The 23030-nt window shown below is 36.4% G+C and overlaps 1 protein-coding gene and 1 long non-coding RNA gene across 2 annotated transcripts; one reads left to right on the forward strand and one right to left on the reverse strand.

The window, feature by feature from the left end:
- The first annotated feature begins 12930 nt into the window (after positions 1–12930).
- On the forward strand, positions 12931–14109 carry LOC133294350 (non-specific lipid transfer protein GPI-anchored 15). The gene is made up of 2 exons (XM_061493002.1): positions 12931–13435; positions 13919–14109. The coding sequence occupies exons 1-2, from the start codon at positions 13102–13104 to the stop codon at positions 13933–13935; spliced, it is 351 nt and encodes a 116-aa protein (XP_061348986.1). The 5' UTR covers positions 12931–13101; the 3' UTR covers positions 13936–14109.
- A 6355-nt stretch (positions 14110–20464) lies between these two features.
- Positions 20465–22206, reverse strand: LOC133294344 (uncharacterized). Its single transcript, XR_009749188.1, has 3 exons — positions 21944–22206; positions 21245–21319; positions 20465–20660 (listed from the first exon to the last, which is right to left on the reverse strand). It is a non-coding gene; the product is annotated as an uncharacterized LOC133294344 (long non-coding RNA).
- Positions 22207–23030: the final 824 nt, after the last annotated feature.

Consider the following 23030-nt stretch of genomic DNA (forward strand, 5'->3'; position numbering starts at 1 on the left):
GATTTTTCCATCTTTGCAGTGTGCCTAAGAATTATGGACAAGCACCTCCCAAGATCGAACGAGTACCTTTGTTTTGGCACTTGAACAATCCACGAAAAAAAAATGTTGAATCAAGAATGCAAAATGGCAAAGGACCAAGGATCACCTAGATCTTTTACCCTTTAGAGAATTGGGATGCCCCAAGGAGCCATATAGGGAAGCCAAACTAAGCTTTATAAACCCTTGAGATTCCTTATAGTTATTCAATTTGGGCCTTCTTCTTACACACTCCTCTTCTTCAACTTTCAACTTAACTCTTATCCATAACAACTTCTATATCAATCCCCTATATGAATAAAAAGTTCAATCTTTGTGACTATTCATAAGCTACTAGGCTAGAATGTAATGTGCAATTGATTAAAGAGCAACAATTGCATTGAGATAGGTGGATGAAATGTCTTGTAACCGTCCCTAGTGAAACCTATCGAGTTTACTCGATCAATTAGTGGACGCGATGACTTGTAACCCAACCCTATGAGGAAGCAGTGTTATAGCATCTTGGTTCTAGCCTGAGTATCTTATCTTCTATCTCCTAAAAGAGTAAGTCCTTATTTATATTCTTTCTATTCCTAGTATTCAGACCTTTTATATATTTTAATTTATGCATTTTTATATGATATTTTCAACTTTAGAGCATATAAACTAAGACAATAGGAAACATATAATTGTTTTTCAAATGTAGTTGGCCCTTTATTTGTGTCCATTTTGGTCTTGAACCCCCCTTGGTTCACCAGAGCTTTAGAGAATATGACCTTGACTATTCTCACAGAAGCGACCCACACTTCACTCTCTCAGATAATTCCTGGTGGTGTACCTCAACATACATCGTCTAAACACATAAGGCTCAGAAATCATTAAAAGCCTCCTTGCTTACTCTATATTTATGCAATGCCTTGTATAGGAATGAGTGTAAGTTTTGAAAACTCCACAGTGCTCATCCTTAATCATCACTTGGTTGTCTCTTTGAACCTAGTTCATGGGATCTCCACTCTGTTGGGTAGAGTGTCCACAATGATTAATCTTTTGGTGGCCTTAAACTCATTCCTCTCGACAAACTATACACTAACTCTTTAGTCACCCCTTTAGTTAACGGATCCATAATATTTTCCTTTGACTTTACATAGTCAATTGTAATAATTCAACTTAAGAGCAATTGCCTTAGAGTATCGTGCCTTCGACGTATATGTCTAAACTTACCATTGTACATAACATTCCTTGCTCTGCCAAGTGCAGCTTGACTATCACAATGTATACATACAGTTGGAACTGTTGGACAAGTGTCCTCAAACTCAAGAGGGGGGTGAATTGAGTTTAAAAAATATTTTCGCAAAAATGCCTCTCTTTCTTGAAAAATGAATTTCTTGAGTTTATATGATTTGACACAAGAAAAGTCTAAAGAATAAAAATTAACACGAGCAAATAATGATAAGGAGTTAGAGAGATTGCAAACAAGATATATCTTGGTTCGGTTACTACCACCGTGACCTACGTCCAGATTGAAGCCGCTCAATCAACTTTTCACTAATGGTCAAGCTTCACGAGTGCTTGACAAACTACTAGAACCTTCAAGAGTTTTGATTCTTGAAACCTTTTACACTTCCACTCACTTTCTTAGGCTACGAGCAACCTTTTCAGTAGGGTCTCACTACCCTCAACTCAAATAAACAGAAGGAGAGTGTTTAGAGATGGATTTGTACTCTTAAAGTACAGATTATATAAGTTGAAGCTTATGGGTATTGATCAATGACACAAGAATGAAGCTCAAAGGAGTTTTATGATCAATATGAGTAAGAACAAGCAATGAATGTGTTCGATTCAATGAGAATAATTAAGAATGATTGTAAAATCAATGGAACAGTGATTCCTTTTCTTCCGAGTCGCAATAAATGATTGGTATGAAACTAGTCATTTATAGCCGTTGGAATGCTTATTGCCCAGTAAGTATTCGAATACTTTTCGTGAAGTATTCGAATACTTCATCAAGTATTTTAATACTTTTCATAAGGTATTCAAATACTTTGTTCTCAGAACAAGTATTCGAATACTTTCTTGACAGAACTTAAGTATTACAGTTTTTGAGTTGCAAAGCATTCAAATCTTGTCTCTAATCACTTTTAGTGCAATTTCTTGACTTGATAAAATTGTTTTGAGGTTACGAAATGTGTCAAGGGTCTTTTTCATGAGTTATTAAAAAAACTTTCAAGCGATTAGTGACATGGATAATGCATGCACATGATTAAGTATCCTTTGAGCTCATTTATGCACCATTAATCAATTACATTTACATTTAGATGCTTCCCAAGGATATACTACAATCTTGATCTTTGATCTTGATCATGTGAGTTGATGGTTTGCTTCTGTTGTCTTGTTGAATTGATTTTTTTGACCTTTTGATTGTTGTGAGTTATATTATCGTTGAAGTTGCTTCTAAGCTTATTTGTTATCATCAAAACTCTTGTATAATTGAACTCTTCATGTTGAGTGCATTGGTTTCACAATCTCCCCCTTTTGATGATGACAAACTAAAATTGAGAAGGAGGGTTAGCTTAGTGTGAATTTTGGCAATATGGTACTAAGACTCCCCCTTAATATGTGGGTAATTGAAAGAATTGAAAAATCAGAGTCTAGATTTAATTTTACCTTGTTTTTACCTTTCATGTTTATGCTCCCCTTTTTTACCTTAGTCTATACCCTCTTTGAAGTAGTGGGAGAGTTGTGCATGTTTTTCTCAATTTGCATATTCTTTTCCCCCTTTGGCAACATAAAAAAGATAAAGACAATCCAAAGCAAAAAAAATGATAATATCAAGTGCAGAATGTCATAAAACAGAGAAAGCCATAAGCATCTAGAATAGAGAAAATGGCAACATCCAACCACAAAAAAAAATCCAACAGGAAAAGTCAGCAAGATAAAAGAACTCATCATAAATAAGTCTCATCATAATAATAAAAATCCAAAAGGAGAGTGACTGCTAGTGTTAGATCTCAGGCGAGTCATCAGCAGGAAGGTCCTCATCAGAGTCAGAAATGCCAAGATGCTCCTCTACACGCGTGAGATGCTGACCAATAGTGTAATTTAACACCAGATACTCCATCACATCTGTCATAGTGTAAGGATGGCGGTCACCCTCAACTGGAGGAATCTTAGGAATAAGGGGATCCTCAGCAGCAGTCGCAGTTGCAGGCATATCAGTAGCCTGAGGAGGAGCATCCTCATCCATAGGATCAGCAGCAGGAGCAATGGATGAGTAGACCCGCTCACCAGCAACCTGTCGAACTCCACACTTTTTCAGCTGGGTGCTCACAATCTTGTGATTATCTTTCGGTTAGGTCTTTACCTCCCAAATCATATGAACCTGACTATACTCTATGATAGCCTGAACGAGCATGGGATGTGGAAGTGGAGAAGTTTGATGGTAATGTGCAGTAAGCATGATACAACAAATAGTGTCAGGCCAATAGATTTTCTCTCTGTGAAGAATAGCCAACATAAAAAACAAATCAGTATTAAGAACTAGAGCATGATTGCCTTCACGATGTGAGATGGCATGAGTGATAAGATAATGCAAAATCCTGTGAGGCACAGTCAGACAAAGAGGAGAGAACTTGGTCGTGTCGGGTTTGTAAACACCCTCTCTAACAATAGTCTAGATAAAATCCTCTCTGTGATACTCCTCATAGGCTCTGTAATCAGATCCATCAAACTCTAAGTCCCTAAAGCGAACAAATCTAATCAAATTTGTCCAGTCTTGCGGATATATCTTAATCGTGACTCCCTTAACCATGGAGGTCAGCACACGATAATTGTAGATCAGATTTTGATAAAAGGACCGAACCATGAACTCAACATATTGGCAATGAAGCTCAACAAACCCAAGCAAGAGAACTCTGCGAAGAATCCCAGTAATATCAAATTCTTGCTCCTCAAAAAATGCAGAATCAAGATACTTAGGCTCAATGATGCGCCTACGCAGATACTGAGAAGCAAATTTCTTCTGTTGATCACGATCATCAGGAAAGTATTTAGTGAACTTCTATCATTGATACAAATTGGTAATAAAACATTATGACAAGGAAAAGCTTGATTCATAGGGAAAAGAAAAGACAAAAGTTGGAACTAAAATATCATTTGATTCGCCAATCCTTAAAAAAATAAATAAGCAAAACTCTGAAGCCTCAGCTGTAGGAAGATCAGACATGGTCTTGGAGCGAGTCTAACGATGAGGAGTAGATGAGCTATTAATAACAGGCAGCCCCACAGACCTGGCAGCACTAACATGGTGACTGCCACTGTACCATCCCTGGCGTTGACGAGGGAGGAGAGTGATCACCGGTGCACAAGGGCATGGTGCGCAAGGGCACAGACAAGGAACGGCTCCTGGCAGGCTTCTAGCGGCCGGGGTACATAAATGAATCGAATCAACACCTGAAATAGAGAGATTTCATAGACTGTGCAGTATAGGACGGTACAGTTGAGGATAGCTTATAAGAATTAATTGGTACTACCTATACTAACAAGATGCATCTACTTTTCGGTAGCCCAGAACAGAAGAACTCCATAGTTAAGCGTGCTTGACTTGGAGCAATTCTGGGATTGTGACCTCATGGGAAGTTTTCCCAGGAAGTGTGTGAGTGAGGAAAAAGCACACTGAAAAGTCTTGTGTTAGTATGTGGGGATAGTCATTGATTCTTGAAACGGCCGGGCGTTACAAGTGGTATCAGAGCAGGCCTCTCTTCTAGTACGGTGTGGTTCGAGGACGAACCAGGCGGAAGATGGTGGGCATGTAACATCCCGAGCGTTGACGAGGGCAGGGAGTGATCGCCGGTGCGCAAGGGCACAGACAAAGAGCGACTCTTGGCAGGCTTCTACCGGCGGGGGTACATGAATGAAGCGAATCAACACCCAAAAGAGAGGGATTCCAGAGACTGTGTCGGTATAGGACGGTACAGTTGAGGATAGCTTATAAGAACTAATTGGTACTACCTATACTAAAAAGATGCATCTACTTTTTGATAGCCCGGAACAGAAGAACTCCATAGTTAAGCGTGCTTGACTTGGAGCAATTCTGGGATGGGTGACTTCATGGGAAGTTTTCCCAAGAAGTGTGCGAGTGAGAAAAAAGCACACTGAAAATTTTCGTGTTAGTATGTGGGGATAGTTATTGATTCTTGAAACGGTCGGGCGTTACAGCCACCCACACCACCCCTGTGACTAGATACTTCATTTTGATTTACAATTCCTTCACCCTCCTCTACATGGGGAGAATGAGGGGGAGGAGGCTGCTGTTAGGGGTGTTCGCGGTCTGGATTGGATCGGTTTTGGAAGTAAAACTCATCCGATCCAATCCTTTCGGTTTGATCATGTAATCATCTATTCGGTTTGATCATGTAATCATCCATTCGGTTTAGATTTTTTTTCAAATCCGATCCGATCCAATCCAATTTTTTTCGGTTTGGATTGGATTGGTTTTCGGTTTTTTGAATATCCTAAAATTAGTTTCGTGATTATTGTGCAAATAACATCTTTTGTATATATTGACTTTGTAAAAAAAAAATTGAAATACAAAAATATCAGTAAACAATACTATAGTTGATGAGAGGTGACTGAGTTTTTTTTTGGGTTTAGTTGATGAGTTAATAGGTCTTGAGTTTAGAAATTTTTGGGCTATGATTGGACAAAAGACAAGTAGGTAGAGGATAATTAATATATTGAATCAGTTTGGATTGGATCGGTTTTCATCAACCCATCCGAAAACCGATCCAATCCAATTAAAATTTGCGATTTTCTTTCGGTTTCCGATTTTTCGATTTTCGGTTTATTTGGTTATCGGTTTTTCGGTTCGGTTTTCGCGGTTTGAATCGGTTTGGATCAGTTGATGAACACTCCTAGCTGCTGTTGTGGCTGCACACCAGCCCTCATCTCAGCTAAAAGCAATCTCATCATTTCAACATTTGCCAATCTATTTGTCGTCAACATATCTTGATTAGCTTTCATTATCAATTCAAGTTCTTGCTGCCTAGTTGCAGCCATAGTTTGCTGCAATGCATTAAAAGCTATTATCATAGGATCCGGTTGCGGATCATTCACCCGACGATTGGTACGGGGCCTACCATATTTGACAAAGTAGGATCTGACTGATCATCAATTGGTTTGGGATGAGATAACAAAACTCAATAAGTTACAGGTTTATAGAGAATTCTCCATACCCTGGTGATATGAATAAGGAGACAACACCTAGTGATCCATTGCAATTTTCAAATGGGCCAATCACAAGATCAAGGGCCAAGAAGTTTAAAGAAGCTCTTAGTGAGTTGATCTAGCAAATGTGAGCTAACCATGAAGACATCAAGTCTAAAATTATTCATAATCAGAATTTAGTTAATGCCATCAGTGCAAGGGAGGTTAAGTGGAAGGAGTAGCAATTTCCAATTTCCAATTTCCAATTTCAATTAATGTTTAGTGGGGCTGATAGCATTTTCAATGTTATTAATGCTTAATGGGGTTGATTAATATTTTCAATGTCATTAATGTTTAGTGGGCTGATTAGAGTCTTTTCCTTTTTTCAAGTTGTCAACTTTAAATTATTGGACTGGTGCCAACAGTTCAAGAAAGGACTCGCTGAGCCGAGATCACTAACTAATACTAATACAACCGAAATAGATCTGTCTTCTTTTCATTTACTAGTTTTTTCCTATTCTTGGAGGGATGTTCCAAGTATAAATAAGGGAGGATATAACTCTTGTAATCAGATTTTGAAGTTATAATATAATAGAGAGGTTTCTTTTCTTTGGTTCTTATCTAGAACTCTGAACTTATCAAGAAGCTTGTTCTTGTGGTGTTCAAACCAGATTTATCACTCACCTTCTTCTTTCTTGAGTGTGGCGTCTTTATCCTTCTTATACCTTTGGTTCTTATCTTCCATAGATAACGGGTCAAGGTTCTTTATTTTTTTGTTTTAAATTCCTGATTGTAGAAACGATCCTAACTAAATTCGTCTTGGGTCTCACTATTCTTAGTGAGGTCATATCACATGGGTCCACTCTTGCATGAAAGTCAGATACAGAGTATACAAGACATCATATAACATATATCATAACTGAACAAAACATATATACTTATCTTATCAGAGGCGTACGCATTCTTCCCAAGGGAGGACCCCAAGCGAAAATCAATGCACGTGTTCCTAAGGGAGGACCCCGAGCGGAACCAAAGATATATTAGAGGTATAAACAGTCATTCCCAAGGGAGGACCCCAAGTAGACATCAGTGCACATAGAATCAATGGCCAAAGATCATTACAAAAATCACATCAAAACAAAACATATCATATTATCATATAGCTCTATATGAATGCATCTATACAAAGCATCAAATACAATCATACAATCCAACCATAGTCTACTAACCATGGTGGAGCACAAAAGTAGGAGAAGACTCCTTAAACATAGAGCTTACCTCTTGAAGTCCGAATAATTGCTTACTCGATACTCAAGATAGCTAAACACCTCTTTCCAAAGCTTGGTCCACAAACTTAGAATCCCTAGGCACAAACCTAGAGGAGGAATTCATGACAACATTCATTACATAATTCAAAATGTCAATTAAATGCCAAACACAAGTCATATACTAATTCTTTTCAAACTTACATATAGGACCCCAAAGCTAGTTAGCATAAAACCACTAACTCTAAGTGGGCAGTTCTCACTTTACATGTACTTATCATGTCCTCAACATAACTTACAAATCATAATTCCAAGTCCAATACAATTCCAACCCATTTAATTCTTTAAAGGGGGCGTTTGGTACAAGGTCTTTTTTAGGATTCCCGGATAACTGAAAGTGATATTCGTGTTTACCCACGTTCAGTACAAGATTTTTAAAATTTTCTTGGGAATCTGATTTTCCCGGAATTTTATTTTGTGTGTAAATTTTTTGAAAATACCATCCAGGAGGTGGTATTCTAGGATTTCTATGGCAAGGGAAAATTTAATGCAACTAAACGTAGCATTAAGAAAATTAACCCAATATTCCAGAGAATATTTTAATCTACCAAATAACTTTTTGGTAACATTCCCAGAAAACTCAGCTTCCAATCATATTCTTGGAAATCGTGATTCCTGGATAAAAAAAAATTTCTCCTCTACCAAACGCTCCCCAAGGGTTGAAAATAACACATATAGGTGTGTTCATGACTTTTTCTCAAGCAATCTTTTGTTAGCAACCATTTCCTTCATTACTACATCGAATATACATCATCATCTCTTATTCAAATATCACTAAATACCTCATTTGTACCTATTTCATGATGAGGGCAGATTTGCACTCATAAGTATTTATCATCTTTTCATGATTTTCTTTTCTTTATTTCACTTTTTCCAATCCTAATTCACACCAATTATCAATGATTACATAGAAGGTATTATTTTCACTTTGGCCTTTCATTAAACACTTGGTCTACCCATTTTATTGTACATAGGCTGAATTATACATTAGAGATAGGTCATCCATTTTCTCAAATTTCAACATCCATTCTCAATAATTTTTCAACTACTACCAACAATAAGGCTCAATGAACAACTTCCACAACAAAACACACATTCAAACATCATTTACAAAACCTCCATGAAACCATAAAACATCAAGAAAAACCTAAATGGTATCTTGAATTTTAATCAACCAAATTCAAGTTTCATACCTTAAATGAGCTTACAAAGACCTAGAGACCACTTCCCATCATTCAAACCTTGAAAAACCTCCATTTTGTCACTGTGAATAGTAACAGGGGCGCATGGAGAGGAGGAGAAATCAGTCAAAAGGCAGCCCCATTTGATGATCTAAAACTAAGGTTACGTTGCTCACTTCCTAAGCTTTCTTTTTTGTGTAGAGAGATTAACCTAAAAGTGGCTAAAAATGGAACTTCGTGCTTGCCCTTCCTATAACACCTCATATTTTTAAATTATATATTAAAATATTAAATGAGAATTAAAGAGAAGGATTAGTGAAAATCCTGGAAATTAGGCTAAAATACAAAGAAAGGGTAAAACGGTAAATAGCCAAACACACAACCCTATGAAGGTAAAATTAAGTAGAAGGTCTCAAATGATGAAAATAATCCTGGAAATGGATTCAGAACGAAAAATTGAGTGGATAGGCAAGTTTCAGAAAATTCAGTGAATAGTATTTTTATCGGGTAAAAATATCGCGGTACGATTGCACCGTAAAACGTGCCGATTGAGTTTTGAGCTCTAGATTTTGAATACAAGTTATAAATGGTTTATAGAACTAGGAAATATGATTTCTGATGAAATTTGACAGAAATTAGTAAGTTTGGGGAGTGTGCCTACGGCGCGCGTAACAACTTAAAACAACATTTTCTCCGAACGACAGGAAAACTCAGGATTCATCTGATCAAGGATAATTAAAGGACAATAGTTAATGTTAAAAATTAGAGTTTCTAACTAGGTTGTGAATTATGGATGTTTAGTGGAATCAGAGGAAAATTCAAGTTAGTTTGAAATCGTGTGAGGTGGTGGTGGGGACCACCTCAATTAAGCCACTTAAGGCCACTTGTCATGACATTATTCACGATCACTTTCCTTCCCGTTCTCCCTTCAAAAAACCGTGACACCCCCCCCCCCCTTAGGTGGTGGTGGGGCCCACCTCACTTAAGCCACTTAAGGCCACTTGTCATGACACTATTCACGATCACTTTCCTTCCCGTTCTCCCTTCAAAAAACCGTGACAGCCCCCCCTGTCCATTGAGTTTTTGATTTCTTCTCTCCATAACTTCATCAAACCTTAACCAAATCAAGTGATTTTTGTGTTGAAATCTGTTGGAAACAACCTTCCAAACCTATAGGCTCGACTTTATAATTAAGAAGTAGCCTATATATCATTAATCTTGGTAATGTTAATAAAAAATGACAATGTGTATAAAGAATATCATTTCAGCTTGAGATATTAAGTTAGATCACATTAATGGTTTTATCAATTATGCACGTGTCCATTTTTTCGCTTTAGCTTATACTGATTTTAAACTTACTTATTTTATGGGCTTTTTCACCCTTTTGCCCCTCATTAATTATTTAATAATCATTTTACCCTTTATTCAGAACTATCTACCAATCTGCCCCTCTTTAATCGATTAAATCAAAAATTTAATCGATTAAATGATCAAAATAGGAAAAAATCGTTGACTTGAAGATTTAGTCGATTAAATCTCCCTATTTAATCGATTAAATCTCCCATACATAAGATTGTTATTCTAATAAAGAGGAAGATTTAATCGATTAAGTTGAAGATTTAATATTTGACCATTTAATCGATTAAATATTCAATTTAATCGATTAAAGATGGGTAGATTGGTAGTAATTTGCAATAAGGGGCAAAATAGTTATTAAATAATTAATGAGGGGCAAAAAAATGAAAAAGCCTATTTTATGTTACAAAAAAAAATTATTTTAATTTCATTAAAGAACGGGGTCAAGGGTGTTGAGATTTGAATTCGTGACTATTTGATCATGAGTTGTGATAAATATGAAGAATTATTTCATATTAATATATCTAACAAGGTGCATGGTCAAAGTAATCCAAATTACCATTGAAGTACCCAAATCATTCCAAAGTCGAAAAATAATGGACGGTCTGTGCAATAGCGCATGGTAATTGTCCAGTGACTCAAGTGCTTCCTTTGTTATGCTGTGATTCATTAAGAAATAGGTATGTATCAGTATTACTACACCGGACACTGACACCCACGCATTGTTGAGGTAGTTATCAAATTTTGGCAAGTGTTTGTCCCGGGACCACTTAGCTTCTTGTAGGAATGCTTTCAGCATATCAGACCACTACAATTGAATTGAAAAAACAATAAACAAAGCACATAATTAGACTTTACCTTGTAAAATAAAATATTATAACAATGAACTGAACTACATGTTAATTGATTTTAACATACTGCTTTGGTGAGGTAGGGAAGGATATCTTGTCCTTGCTTTTTAAGTGCGTCATAAGCGAATTCGTTGACAGTGTTGTACAGTGCTAGGAAACATATCTTCATGTACTCCGGCATACCTTGAACTGCTTTAACATCCCAACTGAAAGAAACACCTTTTTTCAATTAGTGCACTGATTAACAATCTCAGCAATACTCTATTTACTAATATAACTAATGAGTCTCCAAGAACAAGGCTATATTAATGAAAAAATACTTTACCTTTCTACAGCTACCGTGAAAAGCTCTAATTCATCCATGGTGCCATACACATCATAGACGTCATCGATTACAGTTATTAGGGAAGTCACTTTGGTTAAACCTTTGCGGAGATTACTGAACTGAGGCTCGAAAGATATCCCAACCGTCCAAAATAAGCACTCCGTTAGCCTATCTCGGCTGAAGCTTAATTTTGAGGCTAATCCCATCTCCTTCCACCACCTTCATTATTCATTATTATGTTACAATAAATATATGTGTGTGTGTGTTAACAGATATATTTTATTTAAAATTAAAAATTAATTAATTAATATAACTCAATAAACTACGATCGTTAGATGGATAAAAATCAAGAGTTGAAATAAAAAGCAAGATCTATTAATGTGAAATGAAGTCAAAAGATCCAACAAAAACAAATAAGAGTGATCGATGTCCCATTTTTTTATTTATTTTTTTGAAAACTTTTTTATCAGCGCTTATGATATTGATTAAAAAGAACTAAAACTAGATACCAAAAAAAAAAAAACAAACTAAAACTTTATATTTGAAGCGATACAGTTTTAATTTCAAAAAAAAAAAAATTAAAGATAAAAAATAATATTTTTCCAACAAAACAATATATATAAGAGTGATGATGTCCCATTTTTATTTTCTTTTTATTTGGTAAAATTGAAAAAAATAAAGTATATCAATACAAAAATATAATCACATCATTCCAATTATCTAGCATCAAGCAAAGTTGCACCAATTTAAAGCAGGGTCCAAACTCAACTTGAGAACGCGCCCCTATTCAGTTTTGATAACTTAAATCACTCAATTATCGTAGAATGGGTCAGGAACACCCTTAATTACCAGTGCGTGGAAAGCCATCTTTGTTTAAACTTAGTAGCTTTACCATATTTTATTGACTAAATACATGTGTACAACACTATACTTCACCCTCAACAATTACAGCATTAAGATTAAAATGTTATAATTATCCTATCAACTACTTAATTCTATATTAACGAACTTTGCTCATTTTTCAATTGGATTGAATTGCCAAGGTACACGTGTTTTTAACCACAATCAGATGTCATAACCTATAAACGTATGAAAGCACACCACGTATTCTTCGCATGAAATCATGTCAGAAAGAGTATTATAATAAAGTTAAAAAAAAAAGAAAAAAAAAAACCTGGCTTTACCAATAAAATTTGTTGAATTTCATTGGACAATTATGTACCAGATATCATTTATCTACCAGCTAAACAAAACCACGTGTACTTGTTTTATATGTGAAGCATGCTAGTGGAGCAAATTATGAGACAACCCCAAACCATCAAAGTTTTGTCTGGCCAACTTTAGCCACGTTCACACTGGATTTTCTGCTCACCTACCGTGGTTGTACCTCTCTAGAGAGAAGGTATTTTGTGTACATGAACCATGATAGCTCTTTCTCAAAATAGAAAAAGATGAGGAATGAAAGGAGAAAAAATCAAAAAAAAGAAGGATAGAAATGGAAGAAAATTTGTCATTTATGAAAAAAAGACCACGGGATAAGTAGTGGGTATGGAGCATATTAAATTTTTTCGTCTGTAGACTCAGTTATACAATAGTACACGCTAGAACCTGAAAAAGAAAGCACAAGCACTCTTAGCGTGTAACAAAATATAATATTTTGCCATTTGATACTATCTGAGTATGGTAACAATCTGGCAGGAAATTGATCATTATATGTTGAATATCCTAAAGCACAACCACCCCACTAGTGCTAATGTCAGGCCCCTTTTTGCCTTTACGTTTAGTATATAAACAAGGGGGTGCTGATCTATGCAATTCATATTAGTCAGTGATCAGTGTCAGCAAGAATGACGATGGGTTTCAAGGTTAGAGCTCTGCTTGTGACAGTGCTGATGCTTCTGATTTTGGAAACAGAGGCTGGTGGAGAATGTGGAAGGACCCCTATTGGGTCTGCAGCTGCTAGTCTAAGCCCATGCTTGGGTGCCACTCGCAATGTGAAGGCAAAGGTTCCACCAGCTTGTTGTGCTAGAGTTGTTGCTTTGCTCAGTACTGCTCCAAGATGCCTTTGTGCTGTTCTGTTGTCACCTCTTGCAAAGCAGGCCAATATTAATCCTGCCACTGCTATCACTATTCCAAAGAGATGCAACATCAGGAACCGACCTGCAGGAAAGAAATGTGGAAGTAAGTAACCATTTGCCGCTTCAACCACATAATTTTTATAAATATCTTCTATGCATTCAAATTCTTTCAGGAAGAATTTAGCATGTGTAAAATGAGAAGAAGCTTAGGGATAGTTAGACTAGGAGGAGGGTCACATATTTACGCATAAAAAAGCTTAAATGAATTTAGTCATTAAATTAGGCTAAACGATGCCAGTCCACATAATGAACATAGCTCATGCATTTCAGCATAATAACTATTAAATACATGAATGACAACCTCTAACGCATTTTCTATATTTAACACAAACAGAACGTGTGTGCAAATTTTACTAACTGATCAAACAAGGAAAACTGAAGAAAATACAAGTCTACTAATGTTTTGAAAATCATCAACTTTGGCATATAATAATAAAAAGGATGCGGATACAGAATTTCTGTTCTATAATTCTTCTTCTGATCAAATCTCTATGTATTTAGTAACCTTGCATCTTTCTCTTTGCAGGATACACCCTTCCTTGAAATCAAAACAAGAGAGTAATATGCAGTATTTACCAGATTAGGGAGCTAAATAATTGCCGTCAAATGGCATCTTCTACTGGGAGAGTGACCTGTTTAGGCTGTGGCATTCTGTATTGCTGAGTGTATTGTTGTTGCCCAGTTGGATGTCTTGCTCGTTATTATAAATATAATGATTACTGTTATCTGGTCCATTAGATTAACTTTTCACTACAAGACTTTGATTGTTAATAATTTTGCAAGTAAAAGCACAGCTCAGTACACGAGACTCAGGGTTGTAAGTTTTGGGGAGAGTTAAGTGAAGCAAAATTATTTTTTAAAATCTTTGGTAGGAACTTTGTATAATCTATATATAACTAGAAGAGAGAAGCTACTAGAGAACAAAAATACTGTTATTTAGATGACAATAGGTGATATTAAATCATTAAGAGGTTTGAACTCATGTATAGAACAGAAGAGATTAATAATCAGAATAGACTTACAGTATGTCAGATAATGAGACAGAATGATGAAGTATGTAGTATGATGAATTAAATTCGCGCCCATAGAATGTGTCTCCTTAAGACAATTTACCCCCTCACTGATACCAAAGGTTGATGGACAAGTGTCTCCCAGGATAGAATGGGTTGCGCCTGAGGAGTGGTGGCACTACCAGTCAACAGCCCAAACGAACACAACAATATGCAAGACGGATTACACTAGAGGATGGAAGGAAATATGCAAAACGGATGGAGGAAAAAATTCGGCAGAATAACAGTGAAGAAAATCGGATAAAATTTCTGAAGGGGTCAGGGCCTATTTATAGATATTGACCGGTCACAATGAACTGCCGCCGGCGGCGAACCGCCGTGACTGACGCCGTGAACAGGTACGACCGGGGACAGGTACGGTGAACAGGTACAACCGGTGACCGGTTCGCGAAAGGCAAGAACCAGTTCGGTTCAAAAAACCGGCAAGAAGAAACGTTTGGGTTTGAAGAAACTGGAGGGAAGCAACAGATAAGTACAGGGTTATTTTGGACAAAATATTAAAAATTAATTTTTTTACGAACTGAACCGATCCGATCCGATCCGAGCCGGACGGACGGATAGCAGCGTCGCGCGAGCGCGTATGTGTGGTGGACCTAAGCCCACCTAGCTCCTCTCCCCTCCACAAAAGTGTAGTGCCCCAAGGGGAATTTAGGAGTGTAAGGTAGGAGCTTATAAACTCTCTCACCTCTTGCTAGTTGTCCAATGTGAGACTTCTTAAAACCCACAAACCCCTTCAACTTTCTTATTTTCTTTTCTTCCTTAACCCACTTCGTATTCATAACCAATAGATTGTCTATTCAAATTCCAACAATCCCCCACATGGATAAGAAGTCAATTCATCGTGATTAAAATGCATAAAAATATAAATGCAAAGTGTAATTTTCTCAACGAGAAACAACTACATCGAGATATGTAGATTTACCTTTGAACATTCTTTAGTGAAACCTATCGGATATACTTGGTCAATCGATGGTCTAGGCGACTTGAACTGTCAACCTTTAGTGTATACCTAGACATTATGAGTCACACAATTGCTTCTCTAGCATTGTTGGTTCTTTGTTGCGCCCATTTTGGACGTGGGACCTACCTTGTTTTGCGAGTGTTTTTAGAGAATCAGCCTTTGAAAAATTCTCATAGAAACGACCCTCACTTCACACTCACATAGGTGATTTCTTGTGATGCAACTCACTATACATCATCTGAACACAACAAATTAAGAAATCATAAAAAGCCTAAATGCTTACCCTCATAAATATATTGTCTTGTCATAGGAATGAGTATGAGTTTAGAAACTCCACAGTGTTTTAACAGTCGAACATCACTTAGTTGTCTCTTTGAACCTAATTCGTGGGATCTCCACTCATCAAGGTAGAGTTATCACAATGATCAACAATTGATAGGCCTTAAACCCATTCCTTTTGACAAATTGTAATGATTCCACTCGAGAGTAGTTGTTTTACGGATCCGCTATGTTCTCTTTAGACTTAACATAGTCAATTGTAATGATTCCATTCGAGAGTAGCTGTCTTACGGTATCATGTCTACGACGTATATGTGTAGACTTACCATTATACATGACGTTCTTGACCCTTCCAATAGCTGCTTGGCTATCACAGTGTATGCATACCGCTGGTACCAGTTTTGGCCAATTAGGAACATCCTCAATAAAATTACGAAGCCATTCAGCTTCTTCACCGGCTTTATCTAAAGCAATAAATTCTGCTTCCATGGTTGACCTTGCAATGCAAGTCTGTTTGGATGATTTCCAAGACACAACACCCCCACCAAGGGCGAACACATATCCACTTGTGGATCTAGTGTCCTTAGAGCCGGTGATCCAATTTGCATCACAATACCCTTCTATAACTGCGGGGTATTTCTCGTCATGCAAAGCAATATTTTGAGTGTACTTCAAGTATCCCAAAATTCTTACCATAACTTTCTAATGATTTTCATTTGGAATACATGTAAAGCGACTTAACAGACTTACTGCATAGGCAATATCAAGTCTGGTGCAGTTCATAACATACATAAGACTTCCCAACACTTGAGTGTATAGCTATTATGTTGTAGCTTTACTAGTGTTCTTTAATAAACTAAGATTAGAATCTACGAGGTTCTTCACATGAGATATATTCAAACTTTTGAATTTCTCAAGAATTTTAGCTATGTAGTGAGCCTGTGATAAGGCCAACCATCCAGATGTTCTATGAATTTTAATAACTAGGATAACGCTTGCTATCCCAATATCTTTCATATCGAATTTACTTTTAAGCAATTGTTTTGTAGCTTTAATCATTTGATTATTGCTACCCATTATAAACATGTCGTCTACATAAAGACAGACAATGGAAAATCCTTTTCAGTATTCCGAACATAGACACATTTATCGTATTCATTAATTCGAAATCCATTTGATAACATAACTTTATCAAATTTCGCATGCCATTATTTTGGAGCTTGTTTTAACCCGTAAAGGGATTTTATTAAGCAACAAACTTTTCGTTCTTGTCTTGGGACAATGAAACCTTCAAGTTGTTCTAAATATATCTCTTCTTTTAGGTCGCCGTTTAAGAAGGCAGTCTTAACATCCAATTGATGTATTTCTAATCCATTCAATGCAGCTACCGCGATCAACATCCTAATGGATGTGATCCTTGTAACAGGTGAATAAGTATCGAAGTAGTCAAGACTTTCACGTTGCCTGTAGCCTTTTACCACAAGTCTAGCTTTATATTTATCAATAGTGCCATTTTCTTTCATTTTTCTTTTGAATACCCACTTACATCTTAAAGGCTTATTGCCAGGAGGAAGGTTTATCAATTCCCAAGTGTGGTTAGACAAGATAGACTCTATCTCACTATTGATAGCCTCTTACCAGAATGGTGCTTCCGGGGACATTAAAGCTTCCTTATACTTCAGAGGCTCGTTTTCTAACAGATACGTAATAAAATCAGGTCCAAAGGATGTGGCTGTCATTTGCCTCTTGCTACGTCTAGGTTCATCTTCTACATCCTCTACAGGATCAATATTAGTTGTAGCATCCCGAGGTATCACAATGTTATTATCATTATTACCACTTGATTCATGTACTTTGTTGTACGGAAATACGTCTTCAAAGAAAGTAACTTCTCTTGACTCAATAACCGTATTAACGTGTATATCTGAGACATCAGATTTATAAACCAGAAACCGATAGGCACTACTATTAAGTGCATAACCAATGAACACAATCCACAATTTTAGGTCCAATTTTAAACCTTTTAGGTTTAGGAACCGCAACCTTAGCCAAGCACCCCCATACTCTAAAGTATTTCAAGGATGTTTTCTTTCTTTTCCATACATCGTATGATTTACCCAAAATTCCACGATGGGTAATACTTTTAACCACACTTTATTGTCCACCTTGATTTACCCAAAATTCATTAGGTGCCAGCTTTCATTTACTCACTTTGAAAACCGCACCAAAAATGCACATTTCTTGGTGGCTTGGTCTATTGCCTATTGGCACTACTGTCTCATATATATAATAAAGCACTCGGCTTTTTTTGTTATTGTTGGAAATATCAGCTTTTTTTGTCCCTTTGCTTTGTCTCAAATTTATCTGTAGTTTGTTATTGTGTGCTTGGTTTTGTTAAATTATTGCCTTGTGAAGAATTGCTATTTTGGTCCTCTTTAATCAGGTGTACACATTATCAGTTTGCAGTTTTCTAAAGACACAAAATGCAAGTTTAATGAAGAACTTAATTAAAAAATTCAATTAAACTAAGATTTTTTTTTAAAAGTGTCTAAGTGTTATTTGAAGAGCTATTTAAGTCATATTTGGATTTATTATTGTTTTTAATTTTTTTTAAATAGAATTAATATAAGGAAATATTTAATAATATTAAAATATCTAAAAGTTTATTTTGAATTTTATCTCAAGGACAAACTCTTCAAACTTGATACTATGGCATAAATATAATGGTGACAGCGAAAGTGGAAATTCTAATATCAAGAATATTGGAGATAGTTTATATAATGACCCCAACTGGTGAATCTTAATTAGAGATTTAATTTAAGGATTTAAATGTCATAATTAGATTCAGATGATGATTTCGAGTATTTTGACTGTAATCATGACTAGGTCATGAACAGTGCATTCTGTCGGATATTCTGCATTGTTGTGAATCAACCTGTAGAGCTCAGAATGAGAAAAATGAGTTTAGAGACCTAGGGTCTGTTCGATTGTGTTTTGATTTTTTTGTTCTTAAAACTATTTTGTAGAATAATTATGGAAACAATTGTTTTCTGTGTTTTTTGTTTTGTTTTGAAAGTTAAAAACCAAAACAAAAAACAAAAACAACTCAGACATGTTCTCTAAATTTGATTCTAAAAACAAAAAAAATAGTTACAGTTTTTAAATTACTTTTTACAAAACAAGCCTTACCAAACGAGTTTTTTTGTTTTTTTGTTCTGAAAATTAGAAAACTGTTTTTAAAAACAGTAATCAAACAGAGCCCTAATTTGGCAATTCTGATGCTAAATATGAGTTCAGAACGAAAAGTTATATAGTCTGGCACTTTTCGTGAAAATTTCATGAATAGTATTTTTTCTGCCGGGTATTTTGTATCACTGTTTAAGCAATCTGTAGAGTCCAGAACAAAAAAAAAATTAATGAAAAAAAGTTCAGTAAAATAAAAATCTGTTCGTAGCTTTAAGTTAGTTCCGAGTAAATTTAAGTGAAATTAAATGAGAAGAAAACAACTGGTAGAAGATTACATAACATTATAAACTTAAGCTTTTCCTAAGTTCACTATTCATTGCAGCACCCACCTCGTCTCTCTCTCTCTCGTGGCAGCACCCTCCTCCATGGAAGCTTGGCTTCAAACTTTTCTTTCCTTGATTTCGTACTCAAATAATCATCAAAATATATGTTATATGTAACAGCCTGTTGTTAACCGGTATTGTTAACATTGAATATGATATTAAGCGCAATTACAATCACAGAAGTTATTTGAATTTACGGGAAAACTTTTTTCCTTTTTAACATCGTTTACACCATTAAAATAACTGTGATCATAACCCAACACTTTATGCGGAAACATTAATACCAGAGCCTAATACCATACACTTTTTTGTTTAAAGGTTGCTAAGTGGTTCCTATAAACCAACAAAGCTTAAAACTCGTTCTATCCATTTTTAACACTAAATGTCTTAATCATTTTATTTACTCCCACAATTTTAAACCTATCAAATGCTTCTCATTTCTTAGTATGTGATAGATTTTCTCTTTAGCTTCACGTGGCTTCGAATCGCGCTCAATTCGGAGTACCGTAGCCCAAGTTATGACATTTCAAAGAAATGGGTGCTGAAATAGCAGGACCCCCGCGCTGACAGCACCATTCCCACGCTGACAACGCCAACAAACAGTGACAACGGCGCCCACAGCACCATATTGGCGCCAACAGCGTCAAGGTACAGGGGCTATATGCCTAAAACATGAAATCTGACCTTCCTATGATTTTCTGCCCATAACTTGAGTTATATAACTCCAATTTAGAGAATCTTGGTCTCATTGGAAAGCTAAGAGAAAGATCTCTAACTTCCAAGGAGGTCAAGGGGTCCAATTCCTTCATATGGGAGACGAAAATTAGGCATCACTTTGTTTGTATTTCCAACAGTTCCCGAAAATTTGCCAGAGTTCCCTTTGTTTTTACAAAAGTCCCCAATTTTGCCAACAAATCCTAATACCTCAAGGTGCATAAAATCACATGGGTGGCACACACAATGACCAACAATGCCTTGGGGCACTTACAACCCATCACAGTTTATCTTACATATACAATACTAATTAGGTTTCAACCATCAAGTTTAATTACATGCATTTGTTAATCGTACCTATATAATCAATTCTACAATAGGCCTAAAGCCCTTCCTTCATATTATACATGCTTCAAATACATCATAGGTGGCTATGGAAAAATCTCATGCTCACACAGAATATACATATAAATCCAAGGCATAGTTATACATCCATTTTTTGAAAGACTTACATATAGTCATGAATATACAAAAGCATGGCAATATCAACATGCACAAGCTCATAACCTAAATCCAAAGTATTAAACACCATACTAGGTGTATTCGATAAAATCCTTGAACATGCTATGCCCTCCATGTGCACCTCATGCTCCTCTCCTCCAGGCTCAACCTAACCTGAAATGATATCCCCAAACGCGGGGTGAGATATACAAATATATCTCAGTAAACCAAGGGTACTAGAGGATCACTCCACCCCATGGCTCACTCAATGTGCAACAAATAACATAGTATGAAATGCATGGCATACAATATCACAAACAACTGGGGGCAAATCCAAAAACATCCACATCAGGATTCCGTTCAAGGACCCCATCATATAACTCCCAGAATCTTCCTGGTGCCTCTCCCATGGTTGAGACGACCCCATGGCAAAACCCAACTGGAACTCCTCATGAGCCCTATCCAGCGGAAGTCCCACGTTTGGATCATCCTGGTACCACTCCCCGAGTCGGCCCCTTGGGAACAACCCGACCGGAATCCCCAAAGGATATCTCCAGCGGAAGTCCAAACCAACACACATCTACTGGCCAGAGATCAAACAATTCACACACAACATGATCCAAGCATGTCACACAATCAAGCAATAATGCATGAACATACATATTCACACAATGTTCAAAGACACAAAATCTAACCACAACCTTCCACTAGGTGTGGTGGAGCACACAAGGGACTAAACCCAAGTTCCAAAGGTTTACCTCAACTCTGAAGCCAATGCTCCACAACGTAAGCTCCAAGCTTAATTCTCCTCTATAGAGTCCGAGAAAGGAAACCTATAATGATCAAACAACATGATCATCAATCCAATTTCAAGACAACCAATTTACTTTCAAAATACTCATACACAAACTCATTCACTTAGGCCAAAGGGTTATTTACACTTATTTTTCCTTATACCTCATTATAGGTCAATTTACTACATACTCAATACATCCAACATTCTTCCTTCCAATTCCACAACAACATACCAACCTACTATCCATTTAAACACCACTTACAATCATACAACCTCAACTACACAACTTTTACATCATTTTTCCTCCAAACCCTTTATGGTTCGAATTCTTCAAGGGGTGGTACTCCAAGGTTTTCAATTCAATTTAACACTTATACTCATCATATAATCCTTTTATAACATCATACAACAACCCACATCACAATCCTTACACAATTCAACTTTCACAATTTAATGGCATCATCCAAAAACTTCCTAAGTTATCATAGGTTTCACCAATAATTTTTATTGCATTTTTAGGTCCAACACATCATTCTAAGACATAATCATCTAATGCACATTTTCCATTTGAGCTCTCTAACTACACAAATCATCCAATTTCATTCTAGGGCACAAAACATAAATCTCATGAATCAATCTATGGAAATGTAAGGAAACTTACTCAAAAGGTGGGTATAAGGCTCCTCCACATCATATCCAACCATTGGAGCATCAATCACCACCAAGAACACAAATCTAAGGAAGAGGGCCGCGATTTTGGGGAGGGGATTTCTCAAAATATGATGGGTTTCAAGGCTTGCCACTAGTGCCAATGTGTTTAGAAGGCTATTTCCATCAAGTTTCAACACAAACTTTGCTAGATTTGGTGGAGAAATGAGGAAGTTACAAGAAAATGGAATTTTTCCAAGCTTTTGGCCATGGAGGGCTGTTGCTCACGGGAGAAGAAGGAGGGAAGGAGAGAGAGTGTGAGAAAAATGTGACTTTTAAGTCACTTAAGTCACATGTGGGTCCCACACGCGTTTTAACTTTAATCAATCACCTAATTTCGACCACAATTTCATAACCTACGTATTTTTCTGGTTCATGACATATTTTTGTTTTCTAAAAATACTGATAAAAATTTCACGCTTATCGGTACAATTATACCGCAGTATTTTTACACTGGGAAAATCATTATTCATCAAAATTTTCAAAACTTGCCTATGCACTCGATTTTTCGTCCTGAATCTATTTCCGGCATTATTTTTATCATTTGAGATCTCCTACTCAATTTTTCATGCCTCGGGTTACGTGTTTGGTAATTTACCGTTTTGCCATTTTCACACAATTTGGCCTTAATTTCCAGATTTTCACTAGTCCTTCCCTTTTAACCCACAATATAGCATATAATTTCATATTTAAATTTACGAGGTGTTATATTATACATGAAATTTTAAGTAGAAATCGTTGTGAATCTATTCCACCCATTTGTTTGGGCTAAAAAGGCTTGTGTGAAGAGCTCTCTTCTTCTAAAAATTCGGTCATTATTCATCCTAGAGAGAGAAGTGGATTTTTGGGTGGAACCAAGCTTGGGCTTTGTTCTTCAAGCCTTGTTTGTAAGGGGTTTAAAGCCTTAATCCTGGACCCACCCCGAATCAGATTAGTTGCGAAGCAATGAACCGATTGGAATATTTCTAAAAAAATAAATAGATTCTCATTCCAATGGTTTGAATGTTATGATTTAAGTTTTAAATATTATGAGCACTTTT

This window comes from Gastrolobium bilobum, unplaced genomic scaffold, assembly GCF_033153095.1.
Source record: "Gastrolobium bilobum isolate Gb01-03AN ecotype WA unplaced genomic scaffold, APGP_CSIRO_Gbil_v1 utg72023, whole genome shotgun sequence".
Classification (NCBI taxonomy): Eukaryota; Viridiplantae; Streptophyta; class Magnoliopsida; order Fabales; family Fabaceae; genus Gastrolobium; species Gastrolobium bilobum.